We start from the raw sequence: 23,764 nt of genomic DNA, 5'->3' as shown, positions 1-23,764 counted from the left end.
TATATTAAAAAGTTATAGTGCATTGAAGTAAAAGGATTTTTCAATCCGAGCGATATAGCGCGACGCGTTAAGTGGGACCTTTTGTAAACTTTTGGGATGTGATTTTACGATAGGTATAAGGTGGACAAGAGAATTCCGATCGGAGTTTCATTCCGTTGAAGAAGATGCGCACTACGAAAATGCGCGCTACTGTACCCGCCGCCGCTACAAGTTTGAACCCTGTTTCCGAGTTCGGGCAGATTTTCAGGGATAGGACACAGATATATTCGAACGTACTCACCTGAAGGTTAGGAAGATGCTTCACGAGACCCTACCCTACCATAAGGAATAGACTGCTAGGGCCGTTGTAACTAGCCGAGCCGCTGCTGTAACTGCTGGGACCGTTGTGACTGGCCGGGCCGCTGCTGTAACTGCCGGGGCCGTTGTAACTGCCCGGACTGCTATGACTAGCCGAGCCGCTGCTGTAACTGCTGGGACCGTTGTGACTGGCCGGGCCGCTGTTGTAACTGCCGGGACCGCTGTAACTGCCGGTGCCGTTGTGACTAGCCGAGCCGCTGCTGTGACTGCCGGGACCGCTGTAACTGCCGGTGCCGTTGTGACTAGCCGAGCCGTTGCTGTGACTGCCGGGCCCGTTGTGACTGGCCGGGCCGCTGCTGTGGCTGCCGGGACCGCTGTAACTGCCGGGGCCGTTGTGACTAGCCGTGCCGCTGCTGTAACTGCCGGGACCGCTGTGACTGCCGGGCCCGTTGTGAATAGCCGGACCGCCGCTATAATAGCTCAAGTTAACAATAGAGTGAATATCCATTTTGAACTGCTGTATTTCTGTAACTCCTAGATTGCTGTTATAACTAATTGACTACTGTAACAGTTTGGGCAAGGAGAAGTAGGAAGTATCCTTATTTATAGATACCAATCTATTACTATTGCATTTACTGCAATTTTAGAAATATCTATGCTGTTATGGAGTCACTAGTACTACCAGTATCTAGTGGTCGGAAATAGTTAAGAAATCTACAGAACTCTAACTCGAAGTACTAGGCATTGGAGTACTTATACTCCAATGCCTGCTTAGTCATAGGGTACAAGTCACGTGTGGTAGCACGTGACTTTATCCTAGGACATAGCTCTATTAGGCAAAGCCTAATATTATAACATATGCATTGTTAATAGTATCGACCCTACAAGATAGCTTCTTATGCTATGCGCTCTTATGCTATGCGTTCTTATGCTATGCGTTCTTATATTATACGGAACGCATAGCATAAGAAGCTATCTACTGTAATGCGTAGAATTACTCGTATGTATCTTTTTGTACTGCGTAGGCACTAAATTTTTATAGCGGGGCGTTGTAGGGCGCTAGGCGAAAAATCGTATTAATAGAGGAAACAGTTCGTATAATTATGAGTACGGAGTACTCTGTTACGGAGTCACTAGGCGACTGCTCTAGGACTCTCAATGATATTTATTCAAAGACTTGAAGGAGGGAAAACTACTTGGCAACTAGGGCTTCTAGTTGTGTGCGTTCTTCCTAGTGGGTCCCTTGGTTCCCTCCGTTCTCCTATATCGGGCTTAGCCCGATACCATAACATACTCATTGAATATTCGGGAGTTTTCAGGCATCTTCGCCCTCCTAGCGCACCCAATTCCACTGATGGATCCCATGTCGGCGGACACCAACGCGGAGACTCCGATACTGGCTGTCGTCGCTACCAGTGACGTTGCTTACAGGCGGTTGAATCGACAACGTCTGCACGCCATGATATGGCATTGGTGGCATTCATAGATGTAATTCGGCAGGTTGTTATGACACTCCTCGCATTGGTGAACACCACCATGACTGGTCCATTGAGTGTGAAGGCACTCGTGGTTCTGCCGCAAGTCTGCTGCGGCGCGGCGGACCAATTCAGCCCGCCCCTGCCTTCCAAGCTGTGTGTTGCTGTGGTCCCTATTGACGATATTCTCAGCTCGATTCAAGAGATGTTGCTCCTCCCACTGCGGACAGCGGCAGGTCTTCCACCTTTCACCGCAGACGTAGCAGAACTGTGCTCGGCACAAACAGGCTTGATGGGCAGGTCAGGATCATCCAGGCACGGCATAAGGGAGAGAGACGTACTCATGTGATAGCAGCCACTGCTTAGCTCTACGAGCCGGTTGCAAGACTTGCACTTCTGCCAGCCATTCTCCTTGGCGACGCGAAGAACATCCTGTAGAGTACTATCCTTGGGACAATTGTTTGTCTCGTGCTGTGCGCTTTTGCAAGTGACACATGTCTTAGCATTGCACCTAACGCATAAGGCGAAATCGCCCTTGATGAACTGCGGCGGCACAAACGTAGAGCACTCCGGGCGATGGCAGTAGGTCCGATCCGCGGTGCCGAACTCGATTTGCTTAGCCCTGAATACCCCCACGGTTTCTGTCGAGAGAAGCTCAAGATTGTCAAGGACAGGGATGAGCATTGAGCAGCACCGCGGCGGGAATAGCGACTCGTCCACGCTGGCGCTCTTGAACAGCGAATTGATACACTCGCTGCAGTAATTGTGAGAGCACGGGGCCTTGGACAGGTTCGAGGGCAAATGCTTGTCGCCGCAGCAAATGCAAGTTTCGGTTTCGATCTTCTCGCCGTCGGCCCTGCGAGCTGGATCCCGAGTCACAGTCCAATTGGAAGACTCGCCGTGTGTATCTGCTTCTGCTCCGTCCGAAAACAGATTCAGGCGTCCGAGCTTCCGAAAGAGGTCGTCATTAATAGAATTGGTCCGGCCTTTGCTGCCAGAGCCAGCACTGGAGGGGAGGCGATTCGAAACTGTACCACTGTTGTGAGTGAAGGACATGGCCATAGCGCGGTCCTGCGTGGCCCATTCTTCTTCGATTGAGCATACTTGGATTACCGGGGCATCGGAGAAGACAGCTCTAGCGATGCTAATGCACATCCTTCAATCGTGATGCTGGGTTACAGACGCCTCAAGGCTGTTCATGTACATGTCCATAGCAAGATCGAAGTCGGACATCTCGCCTTCTTTCTGCTTTCCTTTCTGACTTCTTTGGAGATTCTCGAGATCTTCTACATGAAGCTGGAGAATGAGCCGACGACTCCCGTCGTCAATGTTGCGATCAGTCATGTCGTTGAAGTTTTCCGAGCGGTATGCGAGCGCAGCGGTTGGGATGAATGTAAAAGTTCGAAAATATCGAAAGCAAAAATGGCGAAGGGGAGTTGTGTTTGTCCGCGTCTAATGGTGCCACCGAACTGTGAAGGGTTTTCACATTCCGAGAACACGGAAGGCGGGCCTACGACGTACCATTACTACCCGCCGTGGACGTGTATATTATAGAGCTCTCGCTGACGTTACTGCCTAGCACTGCTTCACATACTGTGGACATCCTTGATCCACGGAGTGTTCCGGAATATGGCGAAATTATGACCAGAGACTTTTTGAAGTGGGCGGATGAGTAGCGTCACTAGTTTGCCTAATGAGTGGATGGGCGCTTAGTGGTACTGCACATTTATTCGAATTAGTGTTGGAGGCGTCTTCATAGCCCGCGAATCGCTTATATACCATTTGCACTCAACATATAAAGCCATAACACACCGAACATGAGCTGGATTACAGCTAATTTGGATGCCCCAGGGAAATACTGCCATTAAAATATGGCAAAGACCAAGTTTGCTATCAGTCGCTCAACTTGTAATATTTCCAATCGGAACGCGGGCTCCCGCAACTTTTGCAGAAAAATATTCCCTTCAATAGGTCTTCGTGATTGACGTGATTGCACGAATGGCACTTAAGTCATCCATACTGAAACCCGAAAGGATTGCTGTAATGAATTTTTCTGCTGCATAAATTTTCAGTGATGGAATTATATATTATTCGGCGATACTGTAAACTTGTGCGATAAAGATCATTGTGGAAGAACCGTTGATGTTGGTGTTCTCGAAGTGATACATGAATCGTAGTATTGCTTCAACGACACTCTCATCAACTTCCTTGAGCACAACCACGGATTGTTCCTTCGTAGCTATCATAAATATATCAAATCTGATCTGAATATGCGCACTTACCTTCCAGGTACCATTGAACATAGTTGCGAAGAACTCGGAGTGAGCAGATAGGACGAGCTTGTGAACATTGAACTCGTGTCCAATGCACTGGATCATCGCATCAGAATATGTCTGCGAGTTAAAATAACTTCGAGGTTTAGTAACCACATGTTGTCTGACAATGGAATTGGTATACCTTTTAAGTGAAGAGTGAAAACTCTCGAATGATTGGTGCGTCATCGTAGTCCGTTGGAAGGAAGCATTCGAGGGCTAGCACAATATCTATCTGTGGTTCCCGCCCGCACTGCTTATTTATGTTTGTCAAGAAGAGCATAAAGGAGACATATGACGTAAAGCGCGGTGGCGAATGCTGCATATTATTGGTGACTTCATTCTGCTGGTTCAATCAGATCCCTGTGCGCCTGGTTGTCTGTTATGGGTGAACCAGCAGCCCACTGCTGCCGGAATAGTACTGCGTAGGTACAAGGCCAATGGTGTCGCTTTACCCCCAGTGGAAGTCCACCAATAATAACACATAACTGTGCTTGGAATCGCTCTGAGAGTCAACTACGTCGCGTCCGCATGGGTGTATGGCCGCAAGTCAACAGGTCAGCGAGCCGTTCGTTACCAATTGGGGCGCCAAGTCTAGATATTGGACCCGCAAATTTGTTGCGTTCTGAAATCTGACATCATTGCTTGGGTATTACGGACTTGCAAATGCCAGCAAATTCTGTTTCAGGGAAGCCATAGGTCTCCAATGTGACCGGACCTGGGAGTCTGCACGACGATGGAAAAATGCAGTGGATTGTCACAGGGAAGCACCCTAAAGCTTGTTACCCAGTTTCCATTATTAACCTAGTTCTAGTAACGTCGAGCTCGCCAGCCACGGACCAAGCAAAGGCTTGACTTCCCTGTCCCCAGGGGTTGGTGGCTGGCCGTGGAGGTGTTTCTCCCTAAAGGTAAGCTGCTTGACGGCCTCTGATTCATTCGACGGGGTTTTCCCTGCCGCTGCGCCTGCGCCATTTTCATCGCTCGGGCACTGGATGATGGACTGCTGCAGCAGCTTCAGCAAAGGATGCGAGAGATTTCTGACTGGTGAAAACCAAGGGTTGACCATTGTGACTATCGCCACGAGGTTGGAGTACCAGCTGACGGGTGAAGAGCCTTGAACACATGCGCCTTAGTTAGAGCCTCTGCCATGCTAGATAGTTTCTGTGGGTCGGATGGGCTGTTGGATATTGGACGCACTGCTTGTGTAACACCTAGCAATGAACGGGCACTATAAGGGAGCTGCCCTCCTCAAAGGCCCCCTCTTGGTGATCCTGGTCCAACTATCGGCTCCTTTTATCCAGAGAATCAGGTTTAGTCACAATCGCCGAGGAGGGAGTGGGTAACTTGTCGACAGCAGCCTCTGCCGTGTAATTGTTGGGCATCCTTGCATCCTGAGGTGTGCATCAGGCACCTAGAGGTCAGGGGACGAACTGCGCGCGCAAGAACTACATTTTCCGGGGGTCCTGGAAGTGGAAACTGCAGAGGTAGTTGTCGCGTTCCTCCACCAATAGCTAGTTGACATTTCCTTGAATAGGTAGTCGCCTAGGACCCTTCGTAGGCGTTCGATCGAGTTAGCCCTTGCCTGGTATGCGGCTCTCCCAATCGAGGGACACAACTATATTTCCAGCTTAAAGTCTTCACCACTTTGATGTACTAAATGCAAACGAACTGCATCTGTAAACGTCATCATCCCCCTTTCTACTTCTCCTTTTCGCAGACGGCCTGCGTTCATAAAGGCAGTCACTACGGATGCGATCCAGTTTTACCACAGTAGCCGTTCTCGCCGTATTCAAATCGCTTGCGTTATTATAACTGACACTCTGTACTGGTGGCAGTATGGTGAAGCTGGTCACCCCGATATCAGATTCAACATTCCATTCCTCATGATGAATTAAGTGCTGTCGGTCTTTCTATTTCTCAGCATTGTCAGCAATCTATTCCAGAGATGTTTTAAGAGGATGATGTTCTCACCTAGCTCATCTACCCTGTGGTTCTTTCCCGAAGCAGCAGAGCTTGGAGTACTATCGGTTGAGATCATTTCCTTATTTACGGAGAGCATATTAGTTAAAGAAAAGCCACAGAAACAGTCTATGTGTCTATCAGTTGGGGTTAATGTTCAGCAACCGAAAGAGAGCAAACCGTCGCTAAATGAGAGAAACTTGGCGTTGGAAGCGAGTGGCTCTTCAAACTTCAAGGCATACAGTAGGGCCGTCACTTGCTCTGGCCAAACTGGAATGGGTAGTTTTCGTAACTCTTGGACCAGATAGTCAAATATGCCCTTTAACATATCACCAGCGGCCCAAACTGATAGTGGGAGATTGATCGACCACAGGGCTACATAACCGGAGCTTAAAGAACCCAGGTAATTGCATCGGTTCCCCAACGCCGTCCTGCTCAATCTAGCCTGCTTGGAATCCAGCGCAGAGATTTGAGGACCTAGAAAAATGAGGGTTAAGTTCCTCCTGAGAATGGTTTTGTTGATTGGATTCGGGTTGCTCGCAAATGATCTTAATCGATCAGCAAGAGCTCTGGCAGCCGCACTCGGCGCTTTGATTGTAGTCTGGTCGTACAGGATCCGTAATAGGATGGCCGCTGTATCGTCTAGTCGAGCCGCCAACGTCGGGAATGCTAGCCTTTCTGGTTCCGTACAGCGTATATTTGTGCTTTGGAGCTTGTCGCATAAATATTGCATTTGGCGAATCTTTTTTTTTATTTGTAAGTAGCTCATCTTGGCCAAACCACCGATATATACCGATAGCTCTATTATCCTTGGCAGAAGCAGGTGTTACACCAGGTGAGAAGCAAACGAGGAAATTAACATGTGCTGAAATACCTGAGTCGTGCCCAGTGCCTACGCCCCGGGCTTCGTATAGGCTGGCCGCGATACGAACTCGTAGCCATATAAACTCAAGTTCGAATGCACCTGCATCATGCAGGGAACTTAATCCTATGATGCCAACCAACTACTCTACCAGGAAAAGAATCCCGCCACAATAAATGATTCAAAGAGCGGGGAGCATACAATACGGGCGTTTCAGCTTGCGAGGCGGGTTGCGTCCGCGTAAGCAGTGTTGCCTGTTCGGCAACGTATACAGGAGCCTACTCATGTTCTGGAACAGAGCTACAGAGTCACTGTGCCAGTATGATGGAGCGTTCTTTTGGCAACAACGGAGTGGTGAACACAAATACTCCTCCGATTCCACAGTGAAACAGTCGTGCGCCGGACTAAGGAAGCAGCATCCTTACCAAGCCTGCCTGTCCACCAACATATAGCAATACAGTCGGCTGCAGGCCGTTTAGTACTACGGCACTCCGCGTTGAAATAGGAGTTCGATACTTTAAGAATAACACAGCCATGCGCCGGACTAAGGAAGCATCCTTATCAAGCCTGTCGGTCCACCAACAACCAAATATTACGGTCGGGTTAGAAAGGTTAATTACCTGCAAGCCGTTTAGTACTACGGAGTACGGCGCTACATGTTGAAGTATGAGTTTGATACCTGAAGAATGCTACAACCATGCGCCGGATTAAGGAGGCACTTTGGCTTTGCTATCAACAACCAATAATACCTTAATCCTAAGATAATCGGCGCGCTGTCCGTATGTAGTCAATTCACCCGCGGCCTGCTAATCCTAACCAGTCATAGTTACAAACCCACGATCAACAGGGATTCTACTGTCCGCGACCCGGATTCCAACGTTCCCGGTAAGCGCCAGACTTCGTATCAGTTGGCCGCTACAGCCATGCCTTGAGGAACTAAAGGTCTTCTAACGCACCGCCTGTACGAGGTTAGCTTCCCCTCAAAGATCTTTGTTGTTTTGGCTGCCCCCGATTGGCCTACATGCTGCCCTCGGAGCCAACCCGAGAGTTGTGGCTGGCGTTTGCCGCTCCCAGGCTGCCTTGGCTATGTTCCCAGAGTTGCCCCCCCGTCTCCTGCTTTGTAGGCGCAAATGCACCCTCTTCTACCACTACACATTCTCTTTATATTTATGGCTCCATTCGCCGACTTCGTTCCTCAAGGCTCCTTGCGCAACCCGCGCCCGGGTTACCTCCATCAGCCTCGTACGGTAAGATTGATTGGAGAGCGTTGTAACGAACGGATCTACAGTAAGCTTCGGCGTTGTACAACCAATAGGAGGTAATACAGCGGGCCTGCAAAAGCGTCGAGCCAAAACGTGTCGGCGCTATTACTTCCCACTGGCTTGTAACTTTTCGATACTCACTGTAGCACAACTAAGGATCAAGGATGAAGGCACCTGCAGTATGCAGATGCCATCCAACAGCAACTTGCGATGCCTCCAACGCAATTTATGCCAATTAACGAACTAATGATGCTCTTAATACCAAAAAGCCAGGTCACGATACCATACAGCCAGGCTAGTCAATTCTATATACAACAGCCGGTTCAGCCAGCCTCAAATCAAACTATCAGCCTTCCAGCTTTCGATCACCCACAGCCGGGTCGCGGCGATCCCCTCAAGTTGGGAGTGCTATGAGCTACGGGCATCTTTGTTAGGCGGCTCAATTCGAGGTCATCGTAAAAGGCCTCGTATCTTCCTACAGTAAATACAAGCTCTATTGGCACAGCCCAATTACAGCCCAATCTGGAGGTTTCTCACGCCGTTTTTAGCGGCATCAGCAGTAAGTCACCTCCCTGCTGTAGCTAGAGGCCAGGTACAAAGTACACTACCTCCAGTGGTTCGTAACCCTACTTCCTATTCTCTACTTTTTGCTTCTCCATACCAATTCAATTAAGGCAAGCATTCCTACGGATTCAACAACTCTTATTACTATAACAGCTGATCTACCGCATTAATAGCTAGCTGCCTTCTGTATCTGCTTTTACACCCATTGTCGCAATACAGGAACCACGCGCATAGGCACATGATCGAATCTTCTCACGTGCGGCAGTGGATAGTGCGAGCGGGGCAGCAGTCTCAGCAAAGAGCACGACTCCCTCCACCTCCTTCTCGAGCCATCTCTCCGTATTCTATCACTTAAGGCTATCGTCCCCGGTCTCCCCAAGGCTCTAGCACAATCAGTCAATAGCGCCATAATGACGACAACGTACTCAGAGTACTCTGTCGATGCAGAGATTGAGGCCTTCTTCAAGAAAACATCCGCAACCCGTACCGCATGCGACGCCAAAGCGAGAGAGCTTGCCGGCGACACTATCGTACCCGTCGATGTCCAGGGCGTATGCAGCTACTCCGTCTATGCCGGCCCTGAACTAGAATACGTCGTACAGTTCCGCCTCGAGTCCCTGGCACTCAAGACTGAAGTCACTTCCCAATTGAACGAGGTCTACGGATCCCTTGCGCCGCAGGTGTCCTTCGAGGGCAAGGTAGGGGAAGGCGAAGGGGAGCCGCTCTGTGTCTACCTGATGAGCCGTGTCCGCGGAGTAACGCATCTGGATTTAATTTTGGCACATGGCTTCCCGGAAAACTCTCCCGAAAATCTTGCCCGCCGCAAAAACCTTATCGGGGACGTAGCGCAGTATGTTTTTAGTCTTTACACATTCCTTCCTCCCACCCTTAGGGCCAGATACTCAAACTGTTCGCAGCTTTATGGCTTTATCTTGGAAAGCCCCTCGGCGAGTCAGCTTAGAGTACCGCAGCAATTTGAGACGGACCTACGTGAGGGACCTACAAGCCTTGTACTCGGCGCTTCCCAGCCGATTCCAGCCTATCATCCAAGCCTGTATCGACTCGATGGACAACATCCTGTCTCTACCCATGGTTCTCCTCCACCGAGATTTCGGCTCTTGCAACATTATGGTGCATGAAGTGACTTGCCATCTCGTTGGTGTTATCGATTGGGCGGAAGCTGAAGTGTGTCCATTCGGGCTTAACTTGCATTCCCTCCAATCCCTGACCGGGAAACTTCATCTCCACAATGGCTGGACGCGATTCGAAGACTACAACATTCTTCAGGATGTCTTCTGGCATAGGTTTAAGCAGGAAGTTGGAGGCATGTCTGATGATAAGCTCCGAACGGTCAAGCTGGCAAGGGCGTTGGGTGTGTTGCTGTCGAGTGGTTTTACCAGCCGTCTTGCGAACGAACCAGAGCCAGTGCCTATTAGCGACGACGAGCGCGGACGCTACAATATGATGTCGTTAGATGGATTCCTCATCCATCCGCAGACCAAGTTCGATGGCTTGGATTAACCGCGACGGTGGCTCCGGGTATAGGTATATTGGACTTCAATACCGTCCAGTAAGGAGCAGAGGATTAAAAAAAATAGAGAAGCCAGCAGTCATCGCCTTGCGAGACCTCCAATATATTTCGTTACTTACTAGTGTGTTAGATATCACAACACGTCTAACTCTCTCGAGTTCGTCTTGAAATGTTCTAGCAACTGCAACCCAGAATGATTCGGTCAATTTAGTATCTTGGCTAATCTTCCTTCTTTCCAAAATAAAGCTGCCATCATATAGCTGATTTCCAAAGCCCTAGCTAGGGTAATTATTACTCTCGATCGAATCAAAACATAAAATCAAATCACTCCGGCAACGGCCAGGGCTGCCTTGAGATCATCAACGTTCTTGAGCTTCGGAAGCGGCTTGCCGGCGTTAAAGACTTTATGGTTGCCCGAAGTCATCGTAGAGTGCGTTTCATTGGATTGGCAGGCGCGAGGACCACTGGGACCGGCCTCAAACTTCCACCCAGTCACTCTGGTAGGCTCGCAGTTCTTGACGGCATCTTCCTGAAGCATAACAGTACCTTCGTTGAGTATGAGCTCGTACATGGACTGGTTGCCGCCGCAATCGCTGAGGACTTGGAGGCCGATGAGTTCGGTGAGGTGGTTGGCGACAAGGTAGTTGACGAACTCACGCAGAAAGCCTCTACCGACAACAGAGACATCGGGCAGTGGGCCTTCCTGGTACTCGTAGGCGCAGAGACCGTCGTCGCTAAGAACGAAAATGTGACCGTGGACGCTGGCTGGGTCAACGTACTCAATCCCCGTTACCTTGGCCCAGCGGCCCTTTGGACCCTCAAAGTTGGTTCCCAGAAGGACCGTGTTCTCGGGTATGCTGAAGTGACCGTGGATCAGGTGGATGCCGAGTGCGTTCTGGGCGTTATGACGGACGAAGATGGTGGCGAGGTTCTGGATGTGCTCGCCATCAACCGGTGGCTGCTCACTGTCGTTACGCAGAGTGTTATATCTGAGCCGGAGATAATTAGTCGGCTTGTAAAACATCTCCTGGTGGTGAAAACCACGTACAGTCCGCGGCTCTTCTCGAAGCATTGAACCCCCAGAGCCTTGTTAAGGGCCGGAAGGGCGGGAGTTGGGGCAAGGAGCGTTGCCATATTGGGTTTGGTGGAGATGATGTTCTGGAGAATAGATAGCCGCAGTCAGTTCAACGGGCCGAGTTTGTGGATGTAAAAGCCTAGTAGTATAGTTCGCAATAAAGGAAAGAGTAGGGTAACTTAGTAAGGAGGTATTATTTATTCTTCCCCTCCTTACTTTGCTAGTATTTCATAAGTTGTCGCCTTCTAACAAAACTCATTTATTATAAGGTCCCGCTCTCGTAATTTTAGCAATCTGACGAGCTGCATCACCGCATTTTGTTGGGTTGGCCTCTGCACTCGCTATTGGGTTGGCCTCTGCTGCCTGCCAATATATATGGAGCTACACATGTTTCAGGTAAGCCCCTGCATCTTGGTGGCGCCCAGCTATTACTGGGTGCGCCGACCCAAAGTGATAGAACTTTGTTGCACCTAAGGCGGTCTTCCACCCAGACTATTCATGCATTGGCTGCAACAAATTGAACCGGCGGCTATGCGCCTCAGGAGCAAGGCGAGACACTTGTAGTACTCCCTTATAGATTCCAGATAGTAAGTTACAAAAGTCTACTCCGTACCCTTGTAAGTGATCGATACCCCCCTGACTATATACGTCGTACAATACTGCAAGGATTTGAGTCCGTCGAACCAGGAGCTGAACACCATCCGAGTTCACACTTGCTGCATGAGGGGGTAACGGCTGCTGGCCAAGGTAACCAAACGGGGGCCCGCGGTCACATACCTACCACTAGCGTTGTTAGTATCGACCAAAAACAGACAGTAGATACCAGTACAACGCGTTACAAGAGTGCACTTTCGCCTGGCCTGAGTACTAACACTACAGCATCGACGCCTGCTGGTACTTCCGTTCAGTAGGATACCGGAACCGAGACGCGGCGGATTTAGGCGTACTTTGAAGATATGAGTCTCTGCTCGCCTACTTATAGGATCCTCATAGTTGTGTCTGCTAGGAAGAGGGATTACATATATGTTATTAGTACTACGGCGCTCCGCGTTGAAGTAGGAGTTCGATACTTCGAGAATGTCATTGTAATAGGCGGGCCAGTTCGAAGACAGTTAGGTAAGCAAGTGAGCCATCTTTTAGAAATCGAGTAGTATTTAAGACAAAAGCTTGACCCCTTTCAAGCTTCCGTACTTATACTCCTTTTGTAGCCGGGGCGTGCCCTACTCCTAGGGCTACCCTACTTTCTGTTAAAAATACTGGTATTTATACTAGTAAGACTACCCAAATAGGATACTATCCTATTATTGCTGCTACTAGTAGCAACTACTAGGAGTACTACTACTAGCAAATATACTATACTATTCTGCGAGTATAAGTAAGTATAAAGAGTTGACCAATAGTATACAACATACTATTTCTCCGAACTACGACTCGGAGCGACTGGCGGCAGTACTACTGCCGGCCAACTTACTACTACAATACAACTTGTACATGTAGTAGCCAGTCGACCACTGGAGCCAATTGATCGGAATAACAATTACCGCTCTCCCAATCGCTACTAGCTATTGCCAGCCTACAGTACTACTGCGGGCAATCAAACTATTGTAGAACCGAAACTGCGATCAAACCATTGTGCGACTATAACGGGCGATCAAAACATTGTGCAACCAAACGGTAAATCAAACTATAGTACGACTGTACAGCCACAATCTGGACCTACAAGGTACTACTCTGTAGGATAAATAGCCGTACTTCCCTTGCACTTTGGTTAGAAGAATAATCGCATTCGTTTGTATAATTTGGTACTACCAAGTATGCACTCCTACCCAGTTACTAACTGGCACCCATTTTGCTGTTACTAACAGCGTGATTGATTCCCTGGTCCGTGCGATATACTTCCACTACCCCCTCCTCTTGCGCATACAAATTGCAAGACTTCCCTGTCTACCCGGGTTTTACACGTACACCTAGCCTTACAATTATTCCCCCTCCTATAGGGACCGTCTCGGTACTATCTCGGAGATTCCCCAGCTAGCGTTATTTAATCTAGTTCGGGTAGACTTACCTTACCTATTGTATTATTGCTACTGTTAGTTATATTATTGCAGGGGCCGCCATTTGCTTTCGGCTCGCTAATCTGGTTACTGTTTGTAACGGATGCTTAAAGCGTCCTAAGAGTTCTGTCACTTAGGTAGTGAGTCAGGCTTGGCGTAAACAGTATGTCTACTAAGAGTTCCGTTAAGAAGCTTTGAAGACTTCTCAATCAATAATGAACTGATTGCTTAGATTGATCAATGAAGAACTGAACTAGCTAGTTGGTAATGCCTGTTCTATATATACTTGTTCATTCCTTTATTTGGATCGCCTTGCTCGCCTTGCTTAGCTTGCTTAGTGGTGATCATAGTGATTCTTGCAATTTTGGTGCGCAAGAGGAGGGGTAGTGGAAGTATATCGTACGGACCAGGGAATCAATCAGGCTGTTAGTAACAGCACAAGGGGAACCAGTTAGTAACTGGATAAGAGTGTATACTTAGTAGTACCAATTTATACAAACGATTGCGATTGTTTCAAAAGAGAAACTATTCTAAGGGAATGGCTACTGCCTTATATAGGTGTAGAAATATAGTAAAGACCATTCCAGCTTATTCCATAAGGTTCCAGCTTATTCCATAAGTAGGGTAAGCAACATTCCGGCTTATTCCAAGGAGTTCCAGTACATTCCATGAGTGGGGTATGGAATATTCTAGAATATTCTAGAATGTTCTAGAGCATTCTGTACTATACCTAATTAGGCAAGTATCTTTGACAATAGTTTAGAGAAATAGTATGTTATATACTATTAGTCAGCTCTGTATACTTACTTATACTCTCAGTATAGTATAGTATATCTGCCAGCAGTAGTACTTCTGACAGTTGCTACTGGTAGTAGCAATAATAGGATAGTATCCTATTTGGGTAGTCTTACTAGTATAAATCCTAGTATTTTAACAGTGATCACACAGAGCGTAGTGATCCAGTAGTCCTTGCTCGCCTTGCTTACCTTGCTTAGCTTGCTTAGTGGTAATCATAGTGATTACACAGAGCGTAATGATCCAGTAGTCCTTGCATAGATAAGCGCAAGGAGGACACGTAATAGGTTCCACCTATATGCAAGTTACCCCGCGTCTTACGGGCCTGTTAAGTAGGCTGGTTCCTCTAGCTGTAGTTGGTTCGTAACACTATAGAAGTTATCGGCAGAAAGTACACTTTCGTTACTACGGAAGAATCTTCGTTAGCGCAAAGTAGTTTACCTACTACAAAGGAACGAGCTATACCGGTATAAAACTTTACCCTCAGTAAAGGAGATAAGGCTGCTATCGTAACCGGATATATTATAAACTCGGGTACGGATCGTCTCTCTAACGTAATAGGATATATAGATATTATAAATTACCGCACTATAGATATACCGAATGCAATCGAATATTTATCTTTACCGGCAAGAGAGAGCATAAGTATAGTACTAACCACGCTTCTTACGCAGTAGTAGGTTTGCTTAATAGGGAGCAGCTAGCTATTAGTACAGAATTATCGACGTAATGGATAGGCGGGCTTACAATACAGCTAGAGAGCATTAGCATTACTAGAATGCGCACTAAGTATAGTTCCCTCGTTTAAGATCTACTTCTAGAATTTCGGAACTCAAAACATTCTCGACCCGGCAATGCAAGGTAGGATAATAGCCTAGCGCTCCTACACTAGATCTTCCCTTCTAATCGCATTATACTAGTCGCAAGAATCGGACTAATATTAACAGTAGCCGACGATATAGACGTTTAGTATACTACAGAAGATAGTATAGAGAACCTTATAGACTAAGGCTTTATCTTGCAAAAACCTACGGTAGTAAGATTACGCTAACTAAGACAACGAGGCTAGGGACTAGAATAGTTCTTAGAGACTCTAGGCGATCATTTTGGAGGAGGCACCGTAGACATACAAGACCCTAGGACTACGAATAAAAGCCCCGTCTCCTTACCTATCTACAAAGTTATCGACCGAATTGTTACGGAGTCACTAGGCAACTGCTCTAGGGCTCTCAATGATGTTTATTAAAAGACTTGAAGGAGGGAAAACTACTTGGCAACTAGGGCTTCTAGTTGTGTGCGTTCTTCCTAGTGGGTCCCTTGGTTCCCTCCGTTCTCCTATATCGGGCTAAGCCCGATACCATAATACGAATTAGAGAAGGGACGGACACTCAGGCAGGACAACTTCCAATAAACCTGCTCAACTTGAACTGTTTTAGATAAGCCCCCCCTGCTCCTACATTCCTCAATCTGCACCGGTTTGATATCCTTCCGGCAATCAGTTCACACCCCTAGGCGAAGTTCACTGGACGAGCGATCGCCGGGAAACGGGACCACGCTACGATAGTCGAGGCCAGAGAAGTCGACCTGGACCGCTCCTTAACCTTTTCATTGTTTGCCTAGCGAGGATCTTTCACCGGATTCCACGTCGATAGCCTAGATGGAACATAGGTATGTAACGAGTAGGGTTTAAAGCTTTGGGTGTTCGCTACGGACACGGACGAATCCGATATAGTCAAGATCGCGAACAGGGCGAACCCTAAGCTATCTGCACGAGCGTACAGCAATTTCCTTTCGAATACTCATCCTCTCCTTCTTTCCGGCCATCATTGCTTGATATTGTATGTTAAGCTACTATGCTGAAGATTAAAACTGAAATTAATTAATGGCAAGGAAAGATTCTCTGCTACCCATATGTACTCATATGCCTTCAAGTATATATCTCAAGCTAAAGGGATCGCCTGCTCGTATACGATTTCCGCCGCCAGTCCCTGAACTGTTCCTCATAACACTGCTTTGTAAACTCGGGCAGCTTGGCTTTCCAACCGTCTTGTGCATTCGCGCTTCCCCTCCTTTTCTCCTCGCCCACTCTAGCCTGGGTGCATTCCGCAGCCAGGTCTTTGTCCAGCGCATTTCCGAAAAAGAAGCCCTATTGTTCGCGGATATGCTTGGGTAGCGGGCTTGAAGTGGAAGAACTTGCCATTTCTGGCGACAGCTTCTCGCTAGGCTGGAGTGTCTTATCGTCTTGTCCGTTGCTAAAGATAAGACCCTCGACCTGCTTCTCGCCTGGAATATAGTTTTGCAAGACCAGATGAAGTGCATCGGTAACAACCTTAGCAGGAGCTGCGATTTCCGCTTGTACAATATCCCAAAAGCTTTCTGACTTATCCTCGATCTTTCGATGTATCTTTTCTGCTTCGATTGTTATGCTATCTTCGGCTTCCTGATAGCCGGGGACCCAATCTCGGATTACGTCGTTAAGGGTATCGAAGGCCCCATTTGTGATATACTCTGCAATTCGTTTGCCCTTTGCGAATGGGTTCTCTTCTCCTTTAAACTTCTTATATTCCGCATATTCCTTTTGGTAGTTTTTTATCAACTCGGGAACGCCCGGTATGTAGTTTTCAAATATTGTTAGCTCTAATTGGGCGTCGTATTCGAGAATTGCCGTCAGGACTGATCGCGCTTTATCGAGAGCTGAATCGCTATTTTGGATCGATGCCAGCTTCCGACTTAGCTCTGCTGTATGATCTTCGACCTCTACTAAGCCGGGAACTGTATCGTTAAGTATACCAGATAGTACCATTCCAGCCTTCTTGAGTTCTGATGATAACGTTTCGTGACTGTCGTCTAATGGGGCTGCCTGTATACGATTGGTAGCGGAATCTACTATATTGGTTAAGATCCTCGCGACTTGAAGCCAACTGAGGCCCTTAACCAGCTTAGGTACTAACATTTCTACTGGCGTTTTCGGAATCTCCTCTGGGACGTTAACGCGCCTCGTACTTGGACTAACGGGTTCCTCGGGCTCGACGAGCTTATCCTTTGGTTGGCACTCCCCGCTTCTCTTCCGGCTTCCTAATGAGCACGGGTTGAAAGTTCCCAGAGAATCTTCCAGGATGCGACTGTCACTCGACTGTGGCTCCCTATCGATATTGGGGCGTTTGCGGCCTGGGGCACCGTTATTGCTATCGCCGTTTTGAAGTAGCTCGGGCATCTTGCGCAACTTAGCCAGGAGTCGGTTATTTCTAACGTCGTTTGGCAGCGGAAATTTGCCCTTCCATCCAACATCCTTACCGCTGCCGACCTTCTGCATGAATAATTCTGCTTGCTTCCGATTTTCAAAGTCTACCGTTTCCGTTAAGGATGAAAGTTCACTTGTCGCATATAGATCCCCAAGGTAGTCCGGATTTTTGGTCATTCGAGGCATCTCTTTCATAAATTGTTCGCGAAGTGCTGGCGTAAGCTGACTCTTGCCGGAAAACGAGAGTCCCTCCAAGTCAGGCGATCGCAAATTCTGCCATGCTTTGTACTCGTCGTACCCTACCCACCCGACAACTTGTGACCACGAAATGCCCCCTAGTGCTAAACATTCCTCGTTATAGATGAGATCTCCGATTTTCGAAGTTGTCGAGTCAATTATGTTCGGCGTAGGGTGAATGAGATAAAGAAACCCACTGGATTCGTCAATACCTCTAGCGTACGCAATCGCTGTATCTGGGTTATGTGATGTCGATACAAACGCAGTCTTCTGGAGTTTTTTGTTGCGCATATGAAGTGCTATTCTGAATGGCTTGTTGGAAGTGGGGTATATTGGATCCTGGGGGAAAAACCCGCCTTCGGGCTTGACGTGGTAGAATGGTCTCATGTCTCCTCGGAAAACAAGATTTATCGGAGGTTCGTCTCGGGTGATCAAAGTTCTTCGAACGTTCGTAATCCAACCTGCGGCCAGCGTATCTCTTGAACGACGAGCGCTGCTAAGGTTCGGCAAGAAAAACCACAACAATGCAGCCCAGCAGGCAAATCCGATCGAAGGAGTTAAAATCATTATATAGATTGTTGTCTGAATATAGTTGGGAAAATTTGTCAAGTATTTTCTAGATTAATAGGATTAAGGTAGCCTTTAATAGCGGAGAGAGAATGGGGCAGTGTTCGAAATCCTCCCTGCCTCCGTCGAGCAAACCAAATTGCTGTAATGCATACAGATAAGCATTGCAATCTAATTTTAAATAGGGTTCAAAACGACTCCACGAAAATCCACATATGGATTTACATATGGGTCCACATTAATAAGGTGGGCCCATGTGGGCCATAATACTACTCGTCGCTGCGGAGGCCCCTCCCTTTGGGTAGGGTGGTTTTCCATATATGGAAAAGTGTACAATCCATACTGGGGTATTGACCTACATTTATTGCAAGTTTTGCAATACACCGGGCACAGGAGATCGTGCCCGCGGACAGCCAGGCTCGGTTCCTCATTGTAGATAGTTCTTCATATTTCTTTACTCTGGGGTAGGTGTGGCTCTTAATTGCTATTATGGCCTCCGCCCGACGAGGGGGCGGGCCCGTCGCTATTGACGCGTCCGACGCTAGGGATAACGCCTAGCGCACGAGTGCCCGGATACGTTTCGATCGCTAGAAAATGCGACCGCAAGAGCTCCCAACCATGTCTCGACCCGAACGACGCAAGTCATATCGATAGGTAACGAAAGCGAAAGGGGCGACGAGGTAAAGTCACGCAGCAATGCGGAGACCGCCAAATGTATAATGCAGAGGGTGTTAAAATTACTGGTATTTATACTAGTAAGACTACCCAAATAGGATACTATCCTATGTGTTGCCATTTGCAACACCGGGCAGCAGTACTACTGCTTGCCCATATACTACCACTGTACTGCACGTACAGGTAGTATATCGAGTTGACAAATTGCACTTGCTATGCAAATTCTCCTCGCTCCGACTTGGTACAATTGATGGCAGTACTACTAACCAGCCAATTTACTACTGTCGCACGTTACGTGCAAGTGGTACTTGGTCGACCAAGCAAGATTATTGATCGGGCCGTCAATTGACGCGCTCCCAACTACTACTAGTAGTTGCCCGCCAACAGTACTACTGTTGCGCGGTAGGACCCACCCAACTGCAACTAGCAGTTGCTTGCCAGTAGTACTACTACTGGCCCGCTCGACTACTGCAGTACTGCTGCTGTACTGTCGCGACCGAACCCTAATACTGATCAACCCTGCTAGTTGCAACCAACTGGCAGTATGACTTAACCAGAGTATTTGGAGCTGCATTAAATGCAAGCAGATTGTTCGGAGATGCATTGTATGGAATCAGACAGAATTCCAACACGTACATATTGCACTGATTGAGGTACTACCTCTCCGGTATAAAATGGTCCTCCCTTTCCTATACTCTTAGATAGTTAGGAGAACATACAAGAAGCACACGCTGAATACATACGCACGCGCGCAAGTAAGCACAAGAAACACAACAGTCTTTCTTTTCTGAATTGTCCCTTGGCACTACTATTTAACTTATTCAAATCTATATTCCCTGCCCAGTTACTAACTGGTGCACTTCCTGCTGTTACTAACAGTATCGATTGATATCCATTTTGGATAGTCCGTGCAACTGAACTTCCACTGCGCACCCTTCCTATTTTACCCCTTTATTCCAAGAGGTATTTCCCCTTTTTATTTTAAAAGGTTATAAGCCCGGAAGGACTATACCAAAATCCTCCGGAACAATCGACCCAGCTGCCAATATAATAAGTACTACTTATTGTACTTCCTAACGCACTTCTACGGTAAGTACTACTTACTGCAATTCCAGGAAATCGATTCAACTGCAGCATCCAGCTACTAATACAACAAGTACTACTTGTTGCAACTACTAGTACTACTAGTAGAAAGGTAAACCGAAAATCTAGTTACTAACTAGATTGTGTCTGTGTTTTCAAAATGGATTCCACTAAGGAAGGTCAGGCTACTAAAACACCCATTATGTCGGAACTTAAGGCAATTATTTAAAGGCAACAACTGCAGTATGATGATCTTTCCAATCGGTTCAACCAACTTACGGAATAATTAAACAATACTATTATACCAATTCAAAAACGCCTCGACAAAATAGAGCCCGAACACATACCTATCCAAGGAATCCCAACACACAGTAGTGGTACTACTACTACTAAAGTAACTGATTTAAGCTCTAATATTAAGCTATCCAAGAAGGTATTCTTATTCCCAGAGTATGCTAAACTCAAAGATACCAAGAACTTTAACTTATAGGAACAATCACTTTCCATTTAACTTGGTTCCCTTTGTAAGGCGCGCTATAGGCGTGTAGGCCTTATAAGCGAATGTGAGGTGCAGTACCCGCACTAAGTGCGGATACTGGCGGATCTTTTGACAGTTTGGCCATTTGGTCGAACGGTTAACTGGTCTATTGTCCATATGGGCACACCTCCCCATATGTGTTACACCCTTTACCTGGAGGAATTTCTAAAAAACCCATCAATTGCTATTGGTTACTTACATTACAATTAATACTCCCTACTTATACTACTTCGGGATAGCTGTTCTGAGGGCCCGCGAGCATCAATTGTATGGATTTATAATCCAACAGATGCCTATCTATCGCTAAAATAACAGTACTCAAAGGGCCAGGCAGCCTAACAATACAACCTCTACGATTCCTACTACAACCTTATACTCAAAGGGTACAAAGGAACACTTAAGGCGTTTAATTCAGAATTCAATAGCTGCCTCACTCGACTTCAACTCACTGAAGTAAGTATCGACCCACTGGATCAGGCAAATCGATACCTTACAACTGTTGGTCTTGTTTTCTTACAATGGGCTGCAATACAACGCAATAATCTCCAAACCAATACTGTCTTGGGGATTAATACAGCATCCCTTAACCTGCAATACCTTTAGACTAACTTACTGGAAGAATATCAAAATCCTAATAGTCCTAGTTTCCAAGCATTCAGTCACAGGATAACTCAACTACCCAAAACACCAGACAATAGGTCTACTAGACCTAGTCAACCCAACCGACCCAATCGACCTAATCGACCCAAATCACCTAACAACCGACCTAACCAACCCAATTAACCCAATTCACCCAATCGACCCAACCGACCCAAACAATACAATCGAACCAAAAACTACACACCAGACAAGGGTACTACTAGTTTTCTGACTGGTAACTACAGCTTATCCACTGGCTGTATGGGGTTACCTGATTTCTGTTAGGAATCAGAAACCGACTCTAATTCCGAACAAGAATTGGTACTATTACCCGATTTGGGGAATATTGGTATGACATATCGTATTGATAACAACGATACGTACTAAATGGGCCTACTTTACGATACTAGCTCAACCTGTCATTTGGTTAACAACCGGCTTAAGTTTATAACTTTCCGACCCATTGCAAAATCCCAAGCAAAACCAATTACAACAGGAGGTAGTCCAATTTATCCCAAAGGTATTGGCTGTACTGAATTTACTGTACTAATTCGCACCAATCCATCTGTCTACGGTACTCTTGTTTTACAAGAAGCACTGTATATTCCGAAATTGGAGGTCAGTATTGTTAGTAGAATTCGCCACTATACGTCTAGAGGAATACTCATTAAGGAACATCTGTACAACTCAAATCGACAGTTATGCGGACTCCTTAACTTCCAGAAACACGGCTTCTTCCTATAACAGCAAGGTCAACAAACGCCCTATCTGACGAAATTAGATACTTCCCACTCTAGCTACTACAGTAGCTACGGAATTACAGTCGAAATTCCCTCCCAACCCCCCCCCTGGGCTACCGAAGCAGAGGATTGGTCGGCACCTTCAACGGTGCCTCGGTCGGCACCTTTAACGGTGCCTCGGTCGGTATCTTCACCGGTGCCTCGGTCGGTACCTTCCCCGGTGCCTCGGTCGGCACCTTCCATAGTGCCTCGGTCGGTACCCAGATCGGTACCTAGCCCAACTGTCAGTTCGGTTACACCAAGGGACCTTACTAAGGCCACCCTGTTCCAAGACCCTATAGAAGACCCAATTCCTATAGAGGCAACAGACCAACTAGTAGTCCCAACTACTAGTCTTGGGGAATAAGTTCTTCTAACTACTTGTTCGGAATCCAACAACCAGTCTTACTAAAGACTATTGCAACACGCAGGCATTTGGCACATTCGACTGGGACACATTAGTCTCCTACTCTTGAAAAAGACCAGTAGTATTACTACTGGGCTGCCTGACTTTTTGACTATTCAGGCTGCCGATTTCCAATACCTTACCTATATTCAGGCCAAATCCACTAACTCCTATGCCGGGGGTATTTTTCGACGAAACGTGAAAAATTTCGGTGCGGCGCCCTGCAGGTACCCCGGTACCTTTTGTTCGACGAAACATAAGAATCTAACCGCATCGGGCAACCGGCCCGGGAGGACGCGGGCGGCGGGGGAAAAATACGCACGCGACGAGGCGTGCGCGCGCGATACGGGAAACGCAAACGGAAATGGATTTGGTCGTCGCGCCGAGCGGGAAATAAATAGTCGAGGTAAATGCATTGCACCGCGTCGGATTGAACTGACGGGCAGCCGGCCGAACAGGCGGATCGTAGGGTGGGGTAGGTGGGGTAGGGTGTTTGCGAATTAAATTACGTCTGTCTGACCGGCCCGGGAGGGCGTAAGGGCGTAGGAAAGGAAAGGAAAAAAAAATAATACGCACGGGACGAAGCGTACGTACATACGCAATACGGGAAATACCAAGAGAAATGGATTTGGTCGTTGCGTCGAGCGGGAAATAAATACAATAAGGTAACCGTTCCGTTTAGTATACACTACGCGCCATACACACCATACGATATACACACTACACTATACGTACAACAACAACAGACGGCCGGTATACGATATGATAGCAATCCAGTACAATGCACAGCATAAAGTTGCAGTCTGCACCAAGTGCAGGTCATGCCTCGTACCAAAGGAGGCGGGTTGGATCCGACACCTTCGACGTGAACCTCACCGCCTAAGCGGGCAGGCGCTAAAGGTCAATATTCAACTCATTCGACGGTTTACCCTTCGGTCGGTCGACGAACTAAGAGCCCATACGCCCGTACCAAGCGCACCCTGCGCACCAATCGACGGACTGGCGACCTTCCAGGGCTTCCACTGTCTGCAGGATTGCGGGTTCTGCACTACCTGGCTACCTTCCATGCGCGCACACGTAGCGTCGCACAGCAGGGTGGCCAAGGAACACAAGGTGCACCGGCTATGGGAGGAATGCTAACTGCAGACGTACTTTACGGGCAAGGGTATAATAGACTACTTTATCGTATGCCCGACGAAAGTACGGCCGGACGACGACTCGGGCGATACCTTGGGTCCGGATGCGGGAATGCTAGACACACTACGCTCCGATATCCAAGAGGCAGCAAACGACCTATACAAGCAGGCGGGATTGGTAGTTGACCTAAGCAAGGCAAGGAGCGCAAGCATACCATAGCTCCGATTTACAGGCTTCCCTCCCCACCTGGACGGCCTAAGGGACGAGGAGATTAGT

General features: G+C 47.6%; 5 protein-coding genes across 5 annotated transcripts; 1 reads left to right on the top strand and 4 right to left on the bottom strand.

The window, feature by feature from the left end:
• Positions 1 to 310: 310 nt before the first annotated feature.
• DCS_05905 (uncharacterized protein) lies at positions 311 to 805 on the bottom strand (the record flags this gene model as incomplete). Its single annotated transcript, XM_040803204.1, has 1 exon — positions 311 to 805. The coding sequence occupies one exon, from the start codon at positions 803 to 805 to the stop codon at positions 311 to 313; it is 495 nt and encodes a 164-aa protein (XP_040653308.1).
• A 1,165-nt stretch (positions 806 to 1,970) lies between these two features.
• DCS_05904 (uncharacterized protein) lies at positions 1,971 to 3,116 on the bottom strand (the record flags this gene model as incomplete). The annotated part of the gene is made up of 2 exons (XM_040803203.1): positions 1,971 to 2,916; positions 2,977 to 3,116. 2 exons carry the CDS (start codon positions 3,114 to 3,116, stop codon positions 1,971 to 1,973), a joined length of 1,086 nt encoding a protein of 361 aa, XP_040653307.1.
• Positions 3,117 to 9,141: 6,025 nt separating this feature from the next.
• DCS_05903 (uncharacterized protein) lies at positions 9,142 to 10,252 on the top strand (the record flags this gene model as incomplete). Its single annotated transcript, XM_040803202.1, has 2 exons — positions 9,142 to 9,581; positions 9,649 to 10,252. 2 exons carry the CDS (start codon positions 9,142 to 9,144, stop codon positions 10,250 to 10,252), a joined length of 1,044 nt encoding a protein of 347 aa, XP_040653306.1.
• A 329-nt stretch (positions 10,253 to 10,581) lies between these two features.
• On the bottom strand, positions 10,582 to 11,396 carry DCS_05902 (uncharacterized protein; the record flags this gene model as incomplete). Its single annotated transcript, XM_040803201.1, has 2 exons — positions 10,582 to 11,227; positions 11,311 to 11,396. The coding sequence occupies 2 exons, from the start codon at positions 11,394 to 11,396 to the stop codon at positions 10,582 to 10,584; spliced, it is 732 nt and encodes a 243-aa protein (XP_040653305.1).
• A 4,936-nt stretch (positions 11,397 to 16,332) lies between these two features.
• Positions 16,333 to 18,231, bottom strand: DCS_05901 (uncharacterized protein; the record flags this gene model as incomplete). Its single annotated transcript, XM_040803200.1, has 1 exon — positions 16,333 to 18,231. One exon carries the CDS (start codon positions 18,229 to 18,231, stop codon positions 16,333 to 16,335), a length of 1,899 nt encoding a protein of 632 aa, XP_040653304.1.
• Between the last annotated feature and the right edge of the window lie 5,533 nt (positions 18,232 to 23,764).

Source organism: Drechmeria coniospora, chromosome 03 (assembly GCF_001625195.1).
Source record: "Drechmeria coniospora strain ARSEF 6962 chromosome 03, whole genome shotgun sequence".
Lineage (NCBI taxonomy): Eukaryota > Fungi > Ascomycota > Sordariomycetes > Hypocreales > Ophiocordycipitaceae > Drechmeria > Drechmeria coniospora.
Note: the sequence above shows the minus strand (reverse complement) of the source record. Positions and strands in the feature narration are given on the sequence as shown.